Consider the following 18,086-nt stretch of genomic DNA (forward strand, 5'->3'; position numbering starts at 1 on the left):
TTTGGGAATGAATAATTATATTGCCTCCCATATAACATCGATACACTATTACTGCCACACCTTTGGATTTGCTTCCATCAGATATTATACCTCCTAATGAAGTGATTTGGTTAAATTGGTGGGTAATATTGACTGCTCATATCACTTTGCTGTAGCAATTTAAGCATTTTCCATCACAGCAACAGTGTTGTCTCCTACTCTTATCACCAAAATTGTAATAAACAAGAATTCCGTCATATTTTTGAGTTTTTAAGTTAAAATAAATTTGCAGCAGACCGAACGTTCTAGATACCGCGGCCGGGCTAACCCAACTTGGCCTATGGACTCTGCACATCAATGGCCAACACACCCACACATTGCATATACCAGAACTTGTTGTACACTGACTTAATCAGCTGCGCAACCTCAGCAACCTATTAGTGCAACCAAGTCTTAACTTAGCAAATGGAAAATCATCAGGCCACAGTCCCTGTCATGGCCCTGAGTTCGCCAAATGCTTCTTTTTCATCCTCAGAGGGACATGTTTGGAATTGAACTCATTGCTAAACTCTGGTTGTGGCATTCATTAAGAGCTCTTTCATCTAGAAAAAATAGAACCACAGTTCAGTAAAAGGGTTCTTTCATCTATCTATCTTTATACCAGTCGCCTTTTAAGATCTTCACTCTCCGTTTTGACTTAATTTATGCCGACGACTCCACGCTTTCATTCTTAATGGCATGAATTTACAGAACAACAAAAGCGTTCAATAATGAAGTGTTTTTTTTCTGGTCTGCCAACAGCGGAATGGTTGATGGACTTGCAGATTTGAGAGTGGGGACTTTGAGAAAGGATGCATTCATCGTTGCTGCCTTAAGCACATCAGTGAGGGCTAGGGAACATAGACATGTGTGCTCTGCATGGGTGAGCAGATGTAAACATCTTTTTTTGCCTCTCTCGGCCTCCGAGCCATTCTCTCGTAGTCCATCTCTCTCCCTTGCTCTTTTGCTGTTCCTTTTTTTTCGCCCTCAAATCTGTATGTCTCTTTCTACAAATTGTCCTAACAGCTTTGCTTTCACTATCTTTCCTTTTTTGCTTGACTATGTTCAAGGTACAAACATCCTCCCCAAGGTAGTCAACAAGTGCACTGAGATAAGAGCAAGCAAAGATGTTGGTGACAGTGTTTGGCCTTTACGCTGAGCGCCATTTAAGAGGGGTGGAAAAACTTCAAAGCAAATTTTTGGGGGAAGCTACAGTGAAAAGACTGAATGTGGTTGAATTCCCTCTCGCTGCAACACAACACTTACAGTGTTTGGGCGATTAGAAATAGACTTTTTCCTTTTCTCCTGGAAAGTGGTCCAACCGTGATGTAGGATGCTCATTTGGTGGTCGATTGATATATGAAAGCAGTGCATGGACTCATAGCGTTTTTACAATCAATAGAGGACCTAAGCTTTATTAAAACGGTACAGAAAGTCAATAGACAAACTTTCACGAAAAAAGGGCAAGGATGAATAATGGATGTGGTGGATGAAACAAAGAGGAAAGAAGACGGAAAGGGTCAGCCAAAGTCCAAAAAGTCTAAAGATAAAATGCGAAAGGACAGCTTTCAATCTTACTTAGTCGACAATTACGACACACAGCCAGAAGCCAAGGGGAATGCGTTTGCATGTGAATATAAGGAGTTTGCATACAATCAGTGCAGAAAAATTGGTGTTTGTTTAAGGATGACGTACTGTACACACTCTGAAACTCACGCATGTGTCAGTGTTATGAGTTAATCAGGGAAGATCATTTGTTTTAATGACTCCATTCGGAATATTGCAAACACCTGTGCATTCAGACAGAAAATTAGTGTATTAGTCACGGGGAATCATTAATAGCCACCGGAGCAGCAGCAGCAGCAGCAATAGTGGGTGTAGATGAATCAGAATGCAAATGAAGCCATCGCAAGTAATGTTGGATGAACGAGAATGAATGAGAGATGTCTTAAATAAATGTGTTGTACTTTCTTTGTAAGCCTTCTGCTTACTGCGGCGAGTGATGGGGAGGCTTCGACTGAAGTGCATCCGGAAGGAATTGAGGGGCTGGATGAGCAGCAATGACATTTGGAAAGGTCCCATCTAGTGGTACTCTCCCTGGGGCACCTCACTAAAGACAAAAGTAAACTGGAGGAATTTATTCTTCTCTTCTGTTTATCTCTCCATCTTCTGACATGCTCTTTCCGCAATTAATCTGCTCTTTCATTCTTCCTCTTAATTCCATGCTACTTAAACTCTATTAATGTTGCTTTACATATTATCTATACATGTTTATTCAGTTTTTTCTTTAGGTTTTCAACCCGATCAAATCAAAATGTAAAACCTTTACATGTCAGGCTTACATGTCAAAGTTAAATCCTCATATCCAAATGCAATCTAAAATCAAATGACTCAAGTGGTGATGCACTAAGATGCTGATAATATAGTTTGTTCCGAAAACAATGGAATTGAATTGATGCATCATACCAGCTTGTCGCTAGTACTCATCTGGACTAAGCTGATGGAACCAACCATGCGTAAACATTGCAAGTATGGAGACAGAATGCAGAGGTAGACAAGTGGAAGGAAAAGGACATAGCCAACAATGACAAAACAAACTAAAAGAGACAGAGTAGTTTTGACTTCCCAGATGATTATTAAAGGCAGGACTAAAACAATACAGACGGGGCTGCTCTCTTGGACCCTAATAGCTTATTGATCCGGAAAGCCAATCAACCACTTTGCTTTCAAAGGATACATAGGCAGAGTGAGGTACAGCACAAGTTCAGTGACCTGTGTGTAGTACAGGTAGTTAATGCCATCTTGTTAACTAAATAATTGTGTTTGTATGGACTTATGAGGTAATTTCAGTATAACATGTGTATTTAACATAAGATGCACTTCTCTGTCTAAGATTGAATCGCTTTCGGCTTCTTACCATACATCAATCAGGTGCTTTTCATCCATTGACGAAGGCAACACAGCTGTTATAACTCCACTGGTTTGGGGCTGGGCCAGAAGTGCAACATGCGTAATGCAAACAGTGTTTGCAATGCTTCAACCTAGTTCAGTGAAGCAGGGCCTTTTCGAAACTACGTCAATAATTGGAGATGTACACTTTAGCTAATGCACAATAAAAAAAATTAAGGATCCACTAATTCACCATTTATATCTAGACCTGGCTAATAATCAAAGCCACAAGCTGAAGCGAAACCTGCTTTTACACTTCAGCAATAGAGCGTTACTTTTTGGTTTGCATGAAGTGCCTTTAATACAAACATAAGGACAAATTACCAAACCTTGGTACGAGCAGAGGCAGTGCTTTTGGGAAAATGGTCTCTCGGGCAGCAATTAAACCCATGCTGTGCACTGCCCCTCTACAAGCATCACCAGTCAAATTAATGGATTTTTAGTGGTGAATGGATTGGAAATGAAAGGATACCAATCCCTGTGTAGAATGTGGGATTTATAGGAAGAAGGTCTAGCCCTTTAATCTCCTTGCCAAGTCAGAGCTAGCCACCCATGAAACCTCTAAGGTAGATTCCACACACACACACACACACACACACACACACACACACACACACACACACACACACACACACACACACACACACACACACACACACACACACACACACACACACACACACACACACACACACACACACACACACACACACACACACACACACACACACACACACACACACACACACACTTAAGCTCACGCCCCTGCCGCCCCTCCAACCCACAGGGACAATTAATTAGTGATGCGAAAGGGGGAAGGATTAATCGATACGCTGCCAGACTCCCGCCAGCCCAGGAGAGAGACCTTGCCAAACCCGCCAGGACCCCATCTCATTACCGACGGCAGCCCACGCTCCTCTCCGCGAGACAGCCGCATTCATCAAAGCAATGCCTCCCTTTCTTCCTCAATTGTTTTGCCATGTTTCATCCCATTCTGTCCCACTCCCTCCCTGTATGCACGAATGCCCCCACACCTTACAAGATAAGGGAGTAGAATGGAGAAGTGACAACCAATTAGAGAAAGGTAAGGTGAGGGGAAGGAAGGGGAGCCATAAATAAGGAATAAAGAAAATTACTGTGTAGGAGGGAATGTGCGGTTCTGCTGTTAAAGCCCCGAAATGTAACAACAACCCTGAATGTAATAAAAAAAGGGAATACAACAAACGATAATGTAACTAATGTACGACATAGTACATTTTGGAGCGAGCAAAACTATGTTTCTCCTAAAAGTGTAATAATTGTATTACATTATAGAGTAGCGTGAGTCAATAATGTATGGATTTCAGATAATATTTTGCCTGCTTCATAATGTATTAACTGACATAAAATGTAGTAAGTTGTGACATTATGGGCAAAAAATCATTACGTTTTGGGCTTAGCATGTTGTTATTATTAACGAGTTGTTACATTCGGGTTTATATGCCCTTGTACATTTGAATATTAAAGTGTGTACTCTGGCTTATCATATACCTCTGTTATGAACATGTTGTGTCATCTGGTATATATCTAACTAGACACCTGATATTTCAGTTCCACGACACCTCTATTGTAAGTTAATGTGAAGCTGTCCTTGCAAATGAGCTAGCTGGCACCTGAGAGCATTTTGTGAACTCTGTGTGCTTTTGACAGCTAGTTAGGAGTAAAGTTGTACTGTGTGCGCACAGCGCACACACATAGGCTACACATGCGTGCACCCTCTGCATGAATGTGTGTGTGTGTGTGTGTGTGTGTGTGTGTGTGTGTGTCACCGGGGGCGGTGAGTATAGAGAATAAAAGCCTATGCCTCTCTTTGACAGTTTTATCCGCATCGCCATCTGCCTTTATCTAACGCCAACATCTCTCTGCTCCCCCACTGCACTCTCAATCCACCCTGTTCTCCTCACCACTCATCTCAACCCAGGCATGCTGTCAAACGTCAGATTACATTTGTCGACCCATTAATTAAAAAAGTTGCTGGCTTAAACCCTCAACAGATAACCTGTAGGCGCCTGAAGATAAAAATGAAAAAAATAAATAAAAAATAAATAAAAGGAATAGTAGTGGTTTATCTTGGGGAAAGTGTTAATCACATTATCCAGCACTGAGAGAGAAATACATCATGGATAAGCTAATGAAGCCAGACACTGCACTTTACAATTAGACATCACATTGGTATTACTGACCACACAAAAGCCTTGGTTGAGAAACACAAACGCTGTGGTGTGCCGTCTCTTGATATCGAACTGGATTTGTCATGTGGTGGCAAAAAGCAGCTATTAATAGTCGAAAGTACCCTCATGAAACTAATAATTCAGTTAGAATTTGTTCACAGAAAGATGGCGCTTATATAGACCAAGCGGAGATTAGATGTACTTTTGGACCCACACTAGGAATAAGCCCAAGCCAAAAGTCAGACTGACAAAGTGTTATTGTTGTTTGAAATGCATTTTCCTGATCACTGAACAGAAAGGAAAACAAGAATGTGACCAATCAGAAGAGGGAATTATAAGGTGTGTGGAATTTAACACTGTTTAGGACTGTATAAAAAAAACCTGATGCTGAATGTGCAAGTCGGAACTTTCTGCTGAAATCTTCTCCGGTTTTATTCGCTTAATGAAGCCTTTCTTCTTAAAAACTCTTGTACGACTCTGAATTTGCCACAAAAGTCACACTTTGGGAGAGGGGTTAAGGTAGGGTCAAGAGGGAAAAAATATAGCCATGTCCTGTTTTCTACTTCTCCTCACTCACTCTCTCTCCAGTCCTTCTCAAACCAGACAGTTGTGGGTGAGGGATGGCTACCTAACGGGTAATCAGAGGCAGCCCCTTATGTAATGCTATGAGCTGGGCCTGGACAGCCAGTGATGGAGGTATTTGGGTGTAGGCCCCACTGTGCACTCTGCGCTGTGCACCGGCCCATAACTGCAGATGAGACACTTCCCACGGAGCAGTTAGTGCGACATCTTGGCCCAGCTGTAAATGTAGTGACTGTCAAATGTGAAACGGTGCCTGTGAGAACGGCAATAAATACAAACAGACACCTCCTGAAACGTTTTAAAAAAAGATTGTGGCAAGTCGTAGTTTCGAGAGGTGCATCTAAACTGCTACAACTTTTTTACAGCCATCTGTCGAGCCACTTGGAATGTTAACTAGTAGCTTGTGAAGAGGATGGCTCGATATTTGCTAATTTCTTCATTAATGACTCATCTCGCTGTGCATAAGAAATAACCCTAGATTGCTATTCATCATTTTTGTTTTATTGCCTTGACTGAGAACTGCTACTATACATAAGACAGATCCACATCTTTAACAGTATTAAGATAGTAAAAATGAATTCTGCTTGGATTAAAGAACTCATTTACAGAATTTATATTAATAGCTTCTAAGTCAAAAAGCTGAAGATAGTTAATGTTTTGTGAAGCCACTTACCATTTACTCTGTATTGTAGTCAACAATTAATACAAGGTGACATTCTGATCTTTGATAATGATAGAACTTTGTAGAAGAAAAATAAACTGCCATTGGCCTCAAATACTCTTTTTTTATATACTGTATAAATTATAACCGGTTTCTTTTTATGACCAGGTCCCAAGGTCCATGCAAGGACATCTACTTTTTCCAGCAGCCACAGATGGAAGATTTAGCTATCAGCCCACTTCTATATCTGTCTGCACTATTCATTCCCCGAAATCTCACACCCCAGGCCCTGACGGTGGAAATGTCATGAAGATTGGCAAAAATTATGTCACACCCTCCCAAATGACCATTTTTACCTCTTATGAGCTAACATCCTATGAAAGGCATCGTGGGCAACTCGGGGACACCCTGTCTACTAAAGTAAAGGAAACAGAGATGCTCACTGAAGTATTAAAAGTTGTGTCTCTTCCCATTAAATTCATGTTGTGGTAACACCAAAGAAGCTTTTCTGTCCTGTGGAGACTAACATCTCCAAATATTCTAAAACATTATTCTGCAACACTTTGAGGTACATTTCTCTTTTGCTTCCAATACGGATTCCACCTATAAAGTTAATATTTGTATAGCGTTATATATATGTATTCTCAGTGCAAAGCTATGATGAATATTCTAAATGTAAGGTCCAATCACTAAGCTTATCCAACGATGGTTGGTTACACCACTGTGAAAAAAATTCCAAACTGTTGCTAATTCAAACCAATGCATACCTTGGGGATAACCATTTTTAGCTACCAGCTACTAACACACTCATCTGAGCAATGAGCACAGGGAGTAAAAGGTGACTGGACTTACTAAATATTCTTGAAACTGTTTCACCATTCATCCAAGAGGCCTAATTGGTTCTACTGACTCTTGGGGGAGTTCTGTGGTATTTAATTTCTCTGGGTGATTAAATACAGAGGACCGTCCCACCAGTCAGTATAGAACTGATGAAGTCTGCTGGAGGAACAAGACCAGACAGCAAAACTATTGCTTGATATTCCATGACCTGAAAAAACAGTAAAAAGCTGTCTAGACATTATGAGCAATACTGCACTGCAAGAGGCTATAGGCTATGTTTGGTCTGCTCATTGATGATTCATTCACCTGCCATTTCCAAATAATGAATATCAAGTTATTTCATCTTTAAACTCTCGAAATGTCAACTAGAACGGTAGCAACCACAAAGACCAAAAATAAATAGTAAGTATAGTGCAAAAAACAACGACTATTGAGGATATGGTTTGTACCTGTTTGTACTGAATAGAACTGAAGCATAGGACGCAGCCGAAAAACTTGTTTTTGCCACGTATATAAAAGCTTACCTAAAAACTAATTATATGTTCAATTGTACGCTAAGTTTAGGATTATTTTACCGCAACCAATTGAATGGATATTTATTTTTTGGGTAAGCATTTATATACAGGGGTGCACATAACTGGTACGCAAGTACGCATGCGCGCCTATAATCAGTGATGCGTAACGTCACTTGTGTCACTACCACGCTTTTGCGTAACTAACCGTGAGGTCATCAAAACAAAACTACACGTGTATGTTGTCACCCCTCAATGGAGTAGACTGCTGTGGAAGATGTCGAAAAAACAAAATACATTGAGCAGCTACTTTGGCGTTTCGCCACCTGCAAAGAAAAGGCAAACGGAGCCGGAGCAGAAGAAAATAGTTTTTTCCGAAAAGTGGCTCCAAGATGTGCCGTGGCTCGAAACTAATGATGAGCGCACTGAAATGTGGTGCAAAATATGCCGCTCACAACCACAGCAAGCAAACCGAACAGGTGCGTTTTATATATGGTCAAAAAATGTCATAAAGCTAAACATGCTCGCTCCCATGTCTTCTTATGCCGAGGATATTCCTTTACTGAAGCGGGTAGTAGGAGTAAATGTCGGGTGCACATATCACTCACGTGAAGGGGGGACACGGATAATGCAGACCATCGCGCAAACCATCACCGAGGAGTTGCGACTCAAGTTGAAGTCGGCTGAATTTTGGGAACTGCTTTTTGACGGATCTGAGGACATCACAAAAACCGAGCAGGAGATCGTTTACATTGTGTCCGTGTCCAGCAACAGAGAGTTTACGTCTGACTTTCTAGGGCTGATTGAACTGGGTGCCGAACTGCGCAGGCAATAACAGACGGGCTTGTGAAGCTTTTTTAGGATGCAGGCTTGGATGACTGGAGGACAAAGTTGGTCGCCGTGTGCACGGACGGGGCTGCCGTCAACGTCGGTGTGTACAACGGAATTGTGCCAAATCTACGCCGGCTGGCTGCGGTTGGAGACTCCCTTGTCCACATTCTGTGCACTGCGCACACACTGGAGAACTGCGCTAAATCAGCTGATCGCAACGTTCCTTACTGTGAGACATTCAATCGCTGCGTGGTCAAGCTTCTGCAGTTTTATTTACAAAAAGGGTGAGTAAGTGCATCATCTACAACACAAGAAGCTGAAGCAGAGGACGGTGAAGGAGACACCGAAGACGACAATGAGGAAGACTGCACTTATTAAAACAAAGCTACAGTACATGTGGGGTGAGTACCAAACACCATCTCCTGGTACTCACCTGAGTAACTCACTAAAAAAGTTATGTGCACCCTTGTTTATATATATATATGGCAAAACAATACAAATTAAAACTGCGAGCAGTGATGACCGGGCCCTCGCACTCTCGTGCTGGACGCCGTCCCGGCCGGCCTCGGCGCTCCAGGCGACCGCGTGAGAGAACGCACCGCGGTCTCCTCCTCTTCGGAGCGCGCGGCACAGTAATACCTGTCAACGGAAGTGAGGAAGTTGCCGCGACACGCTCGATACGGATGCGAGGACGTCCTCGGGCCTTACCAGGCAGGTGAAGTTTGGAACGCATGGGACAGTGCAGAGCGAAATTACAGCGACTTCCTGTTTTGTGGCGATGACGCCGAGAAACTGCGAAGGCCATGGAGCCATGTTATAGTATTTTAACTTACTGCAATGCTTCATTATTGAAAAGGTTTGGTTTAAGATACAGTGTTGCTACCGACGACTGAATATAATCAAGTTAGAGCTGCTTCCTGTTTAGTGGCGTTTCAGCCAATGGAACCAGCTTCTCGTGTTATCATGGTGGCTGTCTAGACCTCTCTGAGCAGCTTTGAGGTTGATTTGATCAAGTGTGTAGGACTTGGAGGTAAATAACCAACATGCAATATTTACTTGACCCAGCAGTTGGCGCTCTCACTTTTTCTTAATATTATTGTGTGGGCTTACTCAGGCCTTTGGACTCATTAAGCATATCAAATGTTGAGAAGATCAGACTGAGCATAGTGGAGTTACAGCTACTTCCTGTTTACTGGCGAAGAGACCAAGCTACAGCGAAGGCGTTTTGACAGGTGGCGCTCTCACTTTCTATGAATATTAGTGTTTGGGCTTCCTCAGGCCTTGGGTGTCATTAACCATAACACATTTGGAGAAGATGAGACAGAGTATAGTGGAGTTAGGCCAACTTCCTGTTTTTTTTGGCGAATATTTCAAATTAAAAGTCTTCCTGTTGATTTTGGGGCGGGGCTTCAAGAGGCTTTTTTGTTTGTCCTGGGATTTTACATTGCTATATAAAATATTGTGCATCTAGGTGTAACACAGCCTGAGTTATGATCAAATAAAGGGTTCATGAGGTCTGTTTTTGACGTTTTTTTGGCGAATAACGCGTCAGTGCTGCAAGACGGTGGTTCCGATTAAAACAAGCTTTCGGGTATATCATCTTCCATGTCTGAGGACTTAACCTATCATATTTTTTTTTTTGCACAAAAAGTTGTTATGAGTCCACTTTACTCTGCAATCCTGCAGAGTAATGTTGAGTTATGACTTTTGAGTACATTTTGGTGAATATTGGCCGGCATTTCGTCATAGTTATTGGTGTATCTTCCATGTCTTATGACTGTCCCTAGAGTTTTCGTTTTGCAAAATATGTTCCTGCTAGGAGTTGTGAATTTTTGCTTCAAGAGGCTTTTTTGTGGGGCCTGCAAAGATACATTTGGGTTTTAAATTTGGTCTAGCTAGGAGTTATGATGAATTAAAGTTTCATGAGGTTGGTTTTTTATGATGTTTACGTCAACTTTGACCCCCAATAGCTCCCTGGTTCTACTATCATTTTGAAATCTTTCCGCAATTTAACATCGGGCAAGCGTCTTGAGTATTTGAGAAGTGGTTCGACGTCCCTGGCGTAAAAACTCTAGGACGAGTTTGTCGATATGTGAAATTTTGTAATATGGCGATTTTAGGCACTAAATCCAAAATGGCTGACTTCCTGTTGAGTTTGGCCCAGGACATAAAATTGCATTTAGGTGCGCCTCGGGCCAATACATGTCGTCCTAAAATTTCAGGCTTCTAGCCCAATTTTTGAGCATGCATTTCCTGAAAAACTGTTTGTGGCCACAGAGGGCGCCGTTTTTTTGGCCCGGTCTCGAAACCAACGATAAGTTGCAATTCTTTGCAGGTCTGATGGGTACGCAAAACATTTTCAAGTTATGCATGACGGGAAGGGGGTGAAAAGTGCCAAAAACCATTAAGAAACGTAAGAATAAAAATCCTCTGCATTTCAATAGGGCTTCGCACCGTATTCGGTGCTCGGGCCCTAAAAATTTAGCTGGCCCCCTCTGCAACAGTACAATGCTGATTCATGCTACAGCGACGTTTCCCCCCAAACTCCTTTAAATGACTGCACTGGCCGCCATCTCCATAAGGTAACAGTATAACTTTGCAAAACCAACTCATACAACCCCACTTCAAAATTTCGGAACTACCCCTTTAAAGCGGACACAGTCAGCAGAATCCATCCGTACAAGCACTGTGTCGTCCCACCGCCTGGACTTTATATCCCCTACCCCCAGGGCCCTGATGACAGCGTGAAAAGAAGATGTAGGGAGCGATGTGCTGCCCTTTGTCAGATAAATGGACGTAAGTGAGGGGGGAGGGGGGGCAATGAAAACCTGGTGAGGGAGGGAGGGTATATAAAGAGACAGGTGGTTTGTAAGAGATAAGGAATAATGCTCGATCACTTCATGGTGGCATGTTATTATCCACTGTGCCCACCAGTGCCACTATTTCTACTTAGACGGACGGAGACAGCATCCATCAGCGATGTGTCATATCCTTAAAATGGCAGGGAAAAGGTTGTGTTGTGTGTCTGTGGGGCCACTGACTCAGTGATACAAGCGTAGAAAGGCCACTTAACATCGAGACAAATGAGTTGTTTGATGAGTAATGTCTCAAGATGCAGAAATCAAATAAATCTCAACACAACAATACATTTTCTTAAGAATCTTTTTTCCATGCCCACTTTTCAAATATATACGTATATATAAAATAATGCTCCGGGTAATGGACCCCAAAAGCCACCATCATCACCGAGCTATTTTGTTAGTTTGATTGGGTCTGTGTGCCCCCCCACCCCCCTACCCCCATCAGGTGTGATGATATGGGGCCACGGTTCCTGGGTTCTCTGGGTTCTCTGGGTCTAATTTCCCTGTACTTCTGCCCTCAAAGGGTGACAAAAATAATTAACAGGACCCAAACACCCCACCACGGGCTGAATGGAGTCATTTAAGGGGAGCGACTCGGGAGGAACGCCAGCAGATGAAATGTAATTGCAATGGGGAGCATGAGGAGCCGGGCTGGTTGTGTGTCTCAGTAACTGTGGTGTGATGTGTGAGAGAGAGAGGGAGAGAGAGAGACAAAGAGAATGAATGGGGCCAGACATAAGGGAACGAGGGAGTAAAATGAAAGACATAGAAGCAAGATAGAAAATATGCAGTCGAGAAAAGACTCGAGCAAGCAAAACAAGGATTTGTGAGCAGGATAGAGAGACACAGTGAGTGAGAACCCATTCCTTCTTATATAGAAAGAATGCATCGTGTTTTACCTAAAACTCAACACAAATTTGAATCTAAGTTAAAGGATGAGTTCACCTTACTTAACTTGAAAAATACATTACCTTGCCTATCCAGTTTTCGGATACATTTTCCCTCAGGTTTTGAGATAGTGCATCACTTATCTTGCGTCACCCTAATACTGTTTTAACGAAGCCTTGTTTTAGTGTTATCTCCATTGTATGTATACAGACTACAGTAACCAAAAATCAGTCAAAATGTTTGTTAATCATAAAGTGTGGGAAGCAATATAATGTTAAAAGAAAAATGCAGTTCAGGGTCATCTGGTTATAATAGTGTCAGCAGAAAAGGCTCTGAACAGATGGCACGTTGAAAACAAGCGGTGACCTATTGACACCATTAAAAGAGAACATGTCTACGAAAAGAGTACTAGTGGCCAGTTTGCTGACTCCACTAAAACCAGTGAAATCAAACTTAGGTCGGCCTTGGGGGACACTGGAACTAACTCGGGTTTATCACTAAGGGATGGAGGCAAATTGTATTTTTTTGTGGTGCTCATGGCAATGGAATTATTAAAAAAAAAACACTCTCTTCGTACTCAGGACAGAACACAAAGATTGGGGAATATTTATTTTGGTTGACAGTAGTTTGAGTGACTGTGTGGTCTATAGATTATGTTTAGTAATCTAGACAGTGTTTCTGAAAATACATGTCCTGTTTAGTTGATTACATTTCCATTTTCAGTGCTGTAAGCAGTGCAAGAAAATCCAATTTTCGTCTGTTGTATTTAAGTAGAAATCTTAAATAAGTGGACAAGTAAAACTGAAACAATCAGCATGAAGAGATATAAATACATGAGGAAATATGTTTTTTTTTCTAATTTGGGGAACCCAATATTGGCTCTTGTCAATCTTTGATATTCAAATTATATTTTGTAAAGTCCTGTTTCTCTTCAAACCAACTGCTTGTGTTGGTCGTAACATACATATTAATATAAAAAACAGGGAATTGACCCTTTAAAGTTCAAAGTTGCTGCAGTTGAACTACATGCTTCTTCACCACTCTAAACCCAGCATTGTTTGCTGTGTGTCCACTGCATTTACGAATGTAATCTTTCATCCATACAGTCATTATGGTTATTTATCACAGATGGTAAGAGCATTCAAATTGGCCTTGACCTTATACTTGGTCTATCCAGCAGCTCTCTCCCACGTCTACTCTTTCACCTATCCCGCGCTCCTCTACTATCATCCATTCCTCATGTCCCTCTCCGTTTACAAAGCACTGGATGAGAGGTGACCCAGGGTCAACTGTGTTCCTGTTGCCGCCAGGCACGGGCAGACCCAACAAATTGGGGTCACCAAGAAGTTGGAGCTGTGTGATCGTACCCACCCATGTACACACACACACACACACACACACACACACACACACACACACACACACACACACACACACACACACACACACACACACACACACACACACACACACACACACACACACACACACACACACACACACACACACACACACACACACACACACACACACACACTGGTGCAGATGGTTTAGTGCAGATAAGTGTAGATAGCATTGATAGTGTCTTATCACTGCGTACTTCAAGAGAGTGTAAAAAGGAACTGCGGGAAATTGTATTTTTCCCCCAGCTGGTACAATAAAAGGCTGTGGTTGTGAAGGTGACCATGTACACTGTTTAACTATTTGACTCCAATAACATGATGAGTGGATCAGAGTCACCAAGTGTGGTCTTGGTTGGTAATAAACACAAAACACAAAAAAAAGCCATTGAATAGCTTTGAATATAACATTGGGCCTATGAAGCACAGAGGTCAAACAGACAATTAGAGCCTGTGTAAAATGCATGCCTTCTGTCCTTTAAATTGGCATTAAAAGTTCTCATTACATTTAAAATGACCTTTAAGCCAATATGAAAGCAATAAAAGCAGATATTAGGCTAATAACTAGTTTGACAGGGGATAAAAAAGCCATGCCATAGAGTGATTAGCCTTTTATATCCGGACTCACCAATTGATCTAAGTGATATTTTGCATGTATAACACACCAACTACTTTAAAGGCCATTGAAATAATCTTGTAAATCGTTACATGGGCAAAATGACATCATTGTGGATGCGGTATCTTACTATGTGCAGCTCCAGGTAGTCTCCCAGTCCTTTGGCGCTCTCTACCCTGACCAGAACAGCCTCCTTCAGCTGCGTGCTGAAGCCCACTGCCAGCCGGTCTGCCCGTGTGCTCGGCCGGTCATTGGGCGGCCAGGTGTATGTGATGAGGGCTCCGCCTCTCCCGAAGATGTATGTTGTCCCAGCTGCAAAACACACAAAGAGGATGGGAAAACGGGTTATTATGACAAAATAATAAAACATTTAAAAACTGGAAGGATAGGCGTGTTCTTAAACACAAATGTGGAATATCTTCAGTTCCACAACAGAAAATAAAGGGAAGACTGACATTATTATCAGCAAAGTTGACTTTTTTTGTACTAAAATGCTGTTTACATGTGGATATTTCATAGCACTGACACACATGTATAAAAGAAAACGTGGATTCTACTAAATAGCATTTCAGTAAAATGTTGGAAAATCCCTAGCATGGCTATCCTATTTAGTATTTACACAATTGTGCATTTTGAAGAAAGCAAGACTTTCTTGGTAATGACACTAACATGTTATACTGTATGGCTGTGCACAGTATTACAGTATATCACAAAGTTCTGTTTAGCATTATTACTAGTTCTAGCACCAATGGTGGCAGTCGCTCCCCTCTCAAATGTTAATCTGCTGAGCCAGTGCCCTTTTAGTTGGCCGCAGTTGGTTTGCATTCAAACTAGGGCAAACTGAAAAAGTTTATGTGCTATGCATTCAGTATAACCACCAGCCCTCAACGTTGACAGAAGAAATTCCTCAGATCTCCCTGTCAAAGGAACTTTGCCTCAACAGTATTTTTGAGTTTCAGCCTAAAGAAATCTCCCCGCCTTGTACCGTGAGTGATTTCATGTTTGAACTGTAACAGAAGAGTAAGGACTTGGCTCTGCACCAATAAACCCTGAGGTATATGTGAAATGACGAACGTTGGCTGCGATTAGCATAGAGTCCTGACACAACAGTGAACCCAGTGGGCTGTCTATCAAAAATACAAGCTGCATGGGTAGATGCATACACATGTAAATGTAGTTATACATTATATAACTTACATAATTAAAATACACATTTATTTGAACTTACACGCGACACACACAAACAGACCAGCAAGGTTTGCTGAGTTTGTTGAGTGAAACACCAACCAAAAAAATACACAAAGGTGCTGCTAAACTGTCAGTTAACTCCACAGCATGAGAGACTTTTTTCATATTTGAATTTGACTGACATGTTTGCTTGTTGTCGGTTGCCATTTTGTACATGTCATTTTGCATCCTTGATAAAACGTTTCACTTCATATTCCACATTTTGCTCATGCCTTGGTTAGGTCTATGAATGGTCAGAATGCAGTAAAAAGGACCCATCAAAATTTCCCGAAACCAAATAGTCTTCAACTAGCATCTTTACAGTTTCAAGCAAACAGTCCATAAAGTCAACTTTAAAGCTTTTCCAACAGACAAGTATTTAGCAATTTTCCTTGCTAAATGAAGTAAACAATCAACTGATTTTAAAAATCATTGTCAATTTTTCTTTTGATTGGCAAATCGATTCACTAATTGTACTATCTGAGGCACCATAGATTCCCAAAGCACCGCAGTGCACAAAATGTTTTCACACACACACACACACACACACACACACACACACGCACACACACACGGGTGCAGATGGTTTAGTGCAGATAAGTTTGGTGTCACTTGTTTGGTCATGCCCTACAAATCTCTATCCAGGTGTGCAGAATGGATGGGAAGCAGAGGCCGTGATGGGACTGCAGGGCCAATGGGCACACACCTTTAGTCACACAGAGGTAAAAGGTATAGGCTGAGAAAGAATGAAGATATGCGGTTTTATACACGCACGCACGCACAGACACACACACACACACACACACACACACAGCTACCCGACACTCTCATTATCTAACAATCCGCTAGTAGCCATTTGAAATCGGCTGACACGCACAACTCTCCTCCCTCTGTCTCTCTCCCTCTCCTTGGCTTTCCCTCCTCCTCTCCTCCTTCTCTCCTTCTTTCCCAGCGGAGCTAAGCCCTCGGCTCAGCTCTTGTTTTTTCTGAGGCTGTATTATTTTAGCGCTGACTAATTATCGCAGCATGGCGAGGAGGGCTATAAAGGGGTTGTGTGCTGGAGGAGGAAAACAAAGAAAGGATGAAAGAAAGAAAACAGGGTGTGGAGAGGATGGGAATGTGGGAACTGTGGATTGTGGAGAGAAAAGGAAAAGTTGGCATGCCCCCCACCCACTGTTTATGAACCATGCACAGTCAAAGCTTTGCAGAAAGCTGGACGAGAAACAGCTGTGGAGGAAGAGGAGAAAAGATTTTCTAAAATGGCCGACAAACAGAGAGAGAGAGAGAGAGAGAGAGAGAGAGAGAGAGAGAGAGGGAGGGAGGGAGGGAGGGGAGCCATGTTGTGATGGATGAGAGTGGAGAGGATGGTTGATGGTAGTTTACTCTGAGTGCACGTTAATGTATGTGATCACAATTGGGATAAGAGAGACCGAGTTTAAGAGACAAGGAGAAAATGTTGTGATGGTTCAGAGATGGTACTTGAAGGTGCACTCTGCCAATTTACAATTTATTTCTCGAGTCGGAGGCAATACTGACTCAGCCTTTGAAAACAGATGCGAGCATTTGAAAGGCTAGGTGGTCCTCTAAAGAACACTATGTTCTTGTGTTATTGTAAGTTAAGGATTCAGTGTTTGACTAAGTTTGACCCACACTATCAACAATTCCTCAACTTTATGGAATTGAAATGGTCAAATTTCTGATTTTTTATCTTACATAAAGTACAGGGTCATTTATTATTCCTTCAACTTATCTTTTCTATAAGAAATTAAGCATATAATATTCAGTATATACAATAAACTCATATACACAATTATATACACTATCACAGTCCGACTAAACTTTGATGAGAGCCCTATAAAATCATGTTCAATCATGGAAAATCCGTGCTCAAGAACACATTGCATTCAGCATGTCAATCATAGCTGTTTACTCGAGACAACAATGCAGCGTAACTTCAAATAGTCCTCCATCGTTGCTGTAGTTATACCATCATTTGGTAAATAAAAACAAGTGCCTCTATTGTCACATATTTTAGCTTTTATGCTATTCTGGCGAGGTTAAGAGTTGAATAAATTGGAGAAATCAGCATGGTTTCTACACCAAAAAGCAAAGGGGGAAATAATGACCAATCTATAAACATTTTTTAAAGGATTTTATAATGAGATATCTGTCAGTCAATCTGATCCATCTCTAATGTGAAATTGATCCCGTACAGTCAATACTCCACCGATCGAATTGTATCTAAAATTCAAATTGATCTTGAGGCGTATAACAATGGTGGTGTGTGAGTCATTCCAAATTCTATTCAAATATGTCTGAAAAAATTGCAGAATACATACAGTATGCTTTCAATTTGATCTCATTGCACCATTAGACGCAACACAAAATGGCATCCGATATCTCACTTAGGGTGTAGCAGAAATGATACATGCCGCATGTATCATCTCCCGCACGTACCACATGTGCACTCACAACAAACTAATTCTCATCA

At 41.7% G+C, this 18,086-nt stretch overlaps 1 protein-coding gene across 1 annotated transcript in view; it reads right to left on the reverse strand.

Annotated features, from left to right (window-relative positions):
* Nucleotides 1-18,086, reverse strand: part of nrxn2b (neurexin 2b) — a 580,176-nt gene that overhangs the window by 92,638 nt on the left and 469,452 nt on the right. Inside the window, exon 16 of the mRNA XM_080051970.1 lies at nt 14,499-14,680. Coding sequence (XP_079908096.1) covers nt 14,499-14,680 — 182 coding nt within the window. The remainder of the gene's footprint in view (nt 1-14,498; nt 14,681-18,086) is intronic.

This window comes from Ammodytes marinus (genome assembly GCF_949987685.1).
Source record: "Ammodytes marinus genome assembly, chromosome: 23".
Lineage (NCBI taxonomy): Eukaryota > Metazoa > Chordata > Actinopteri > Uranoscopiformes > Ammodytidae > Ammodytes > Ammodytes marinus.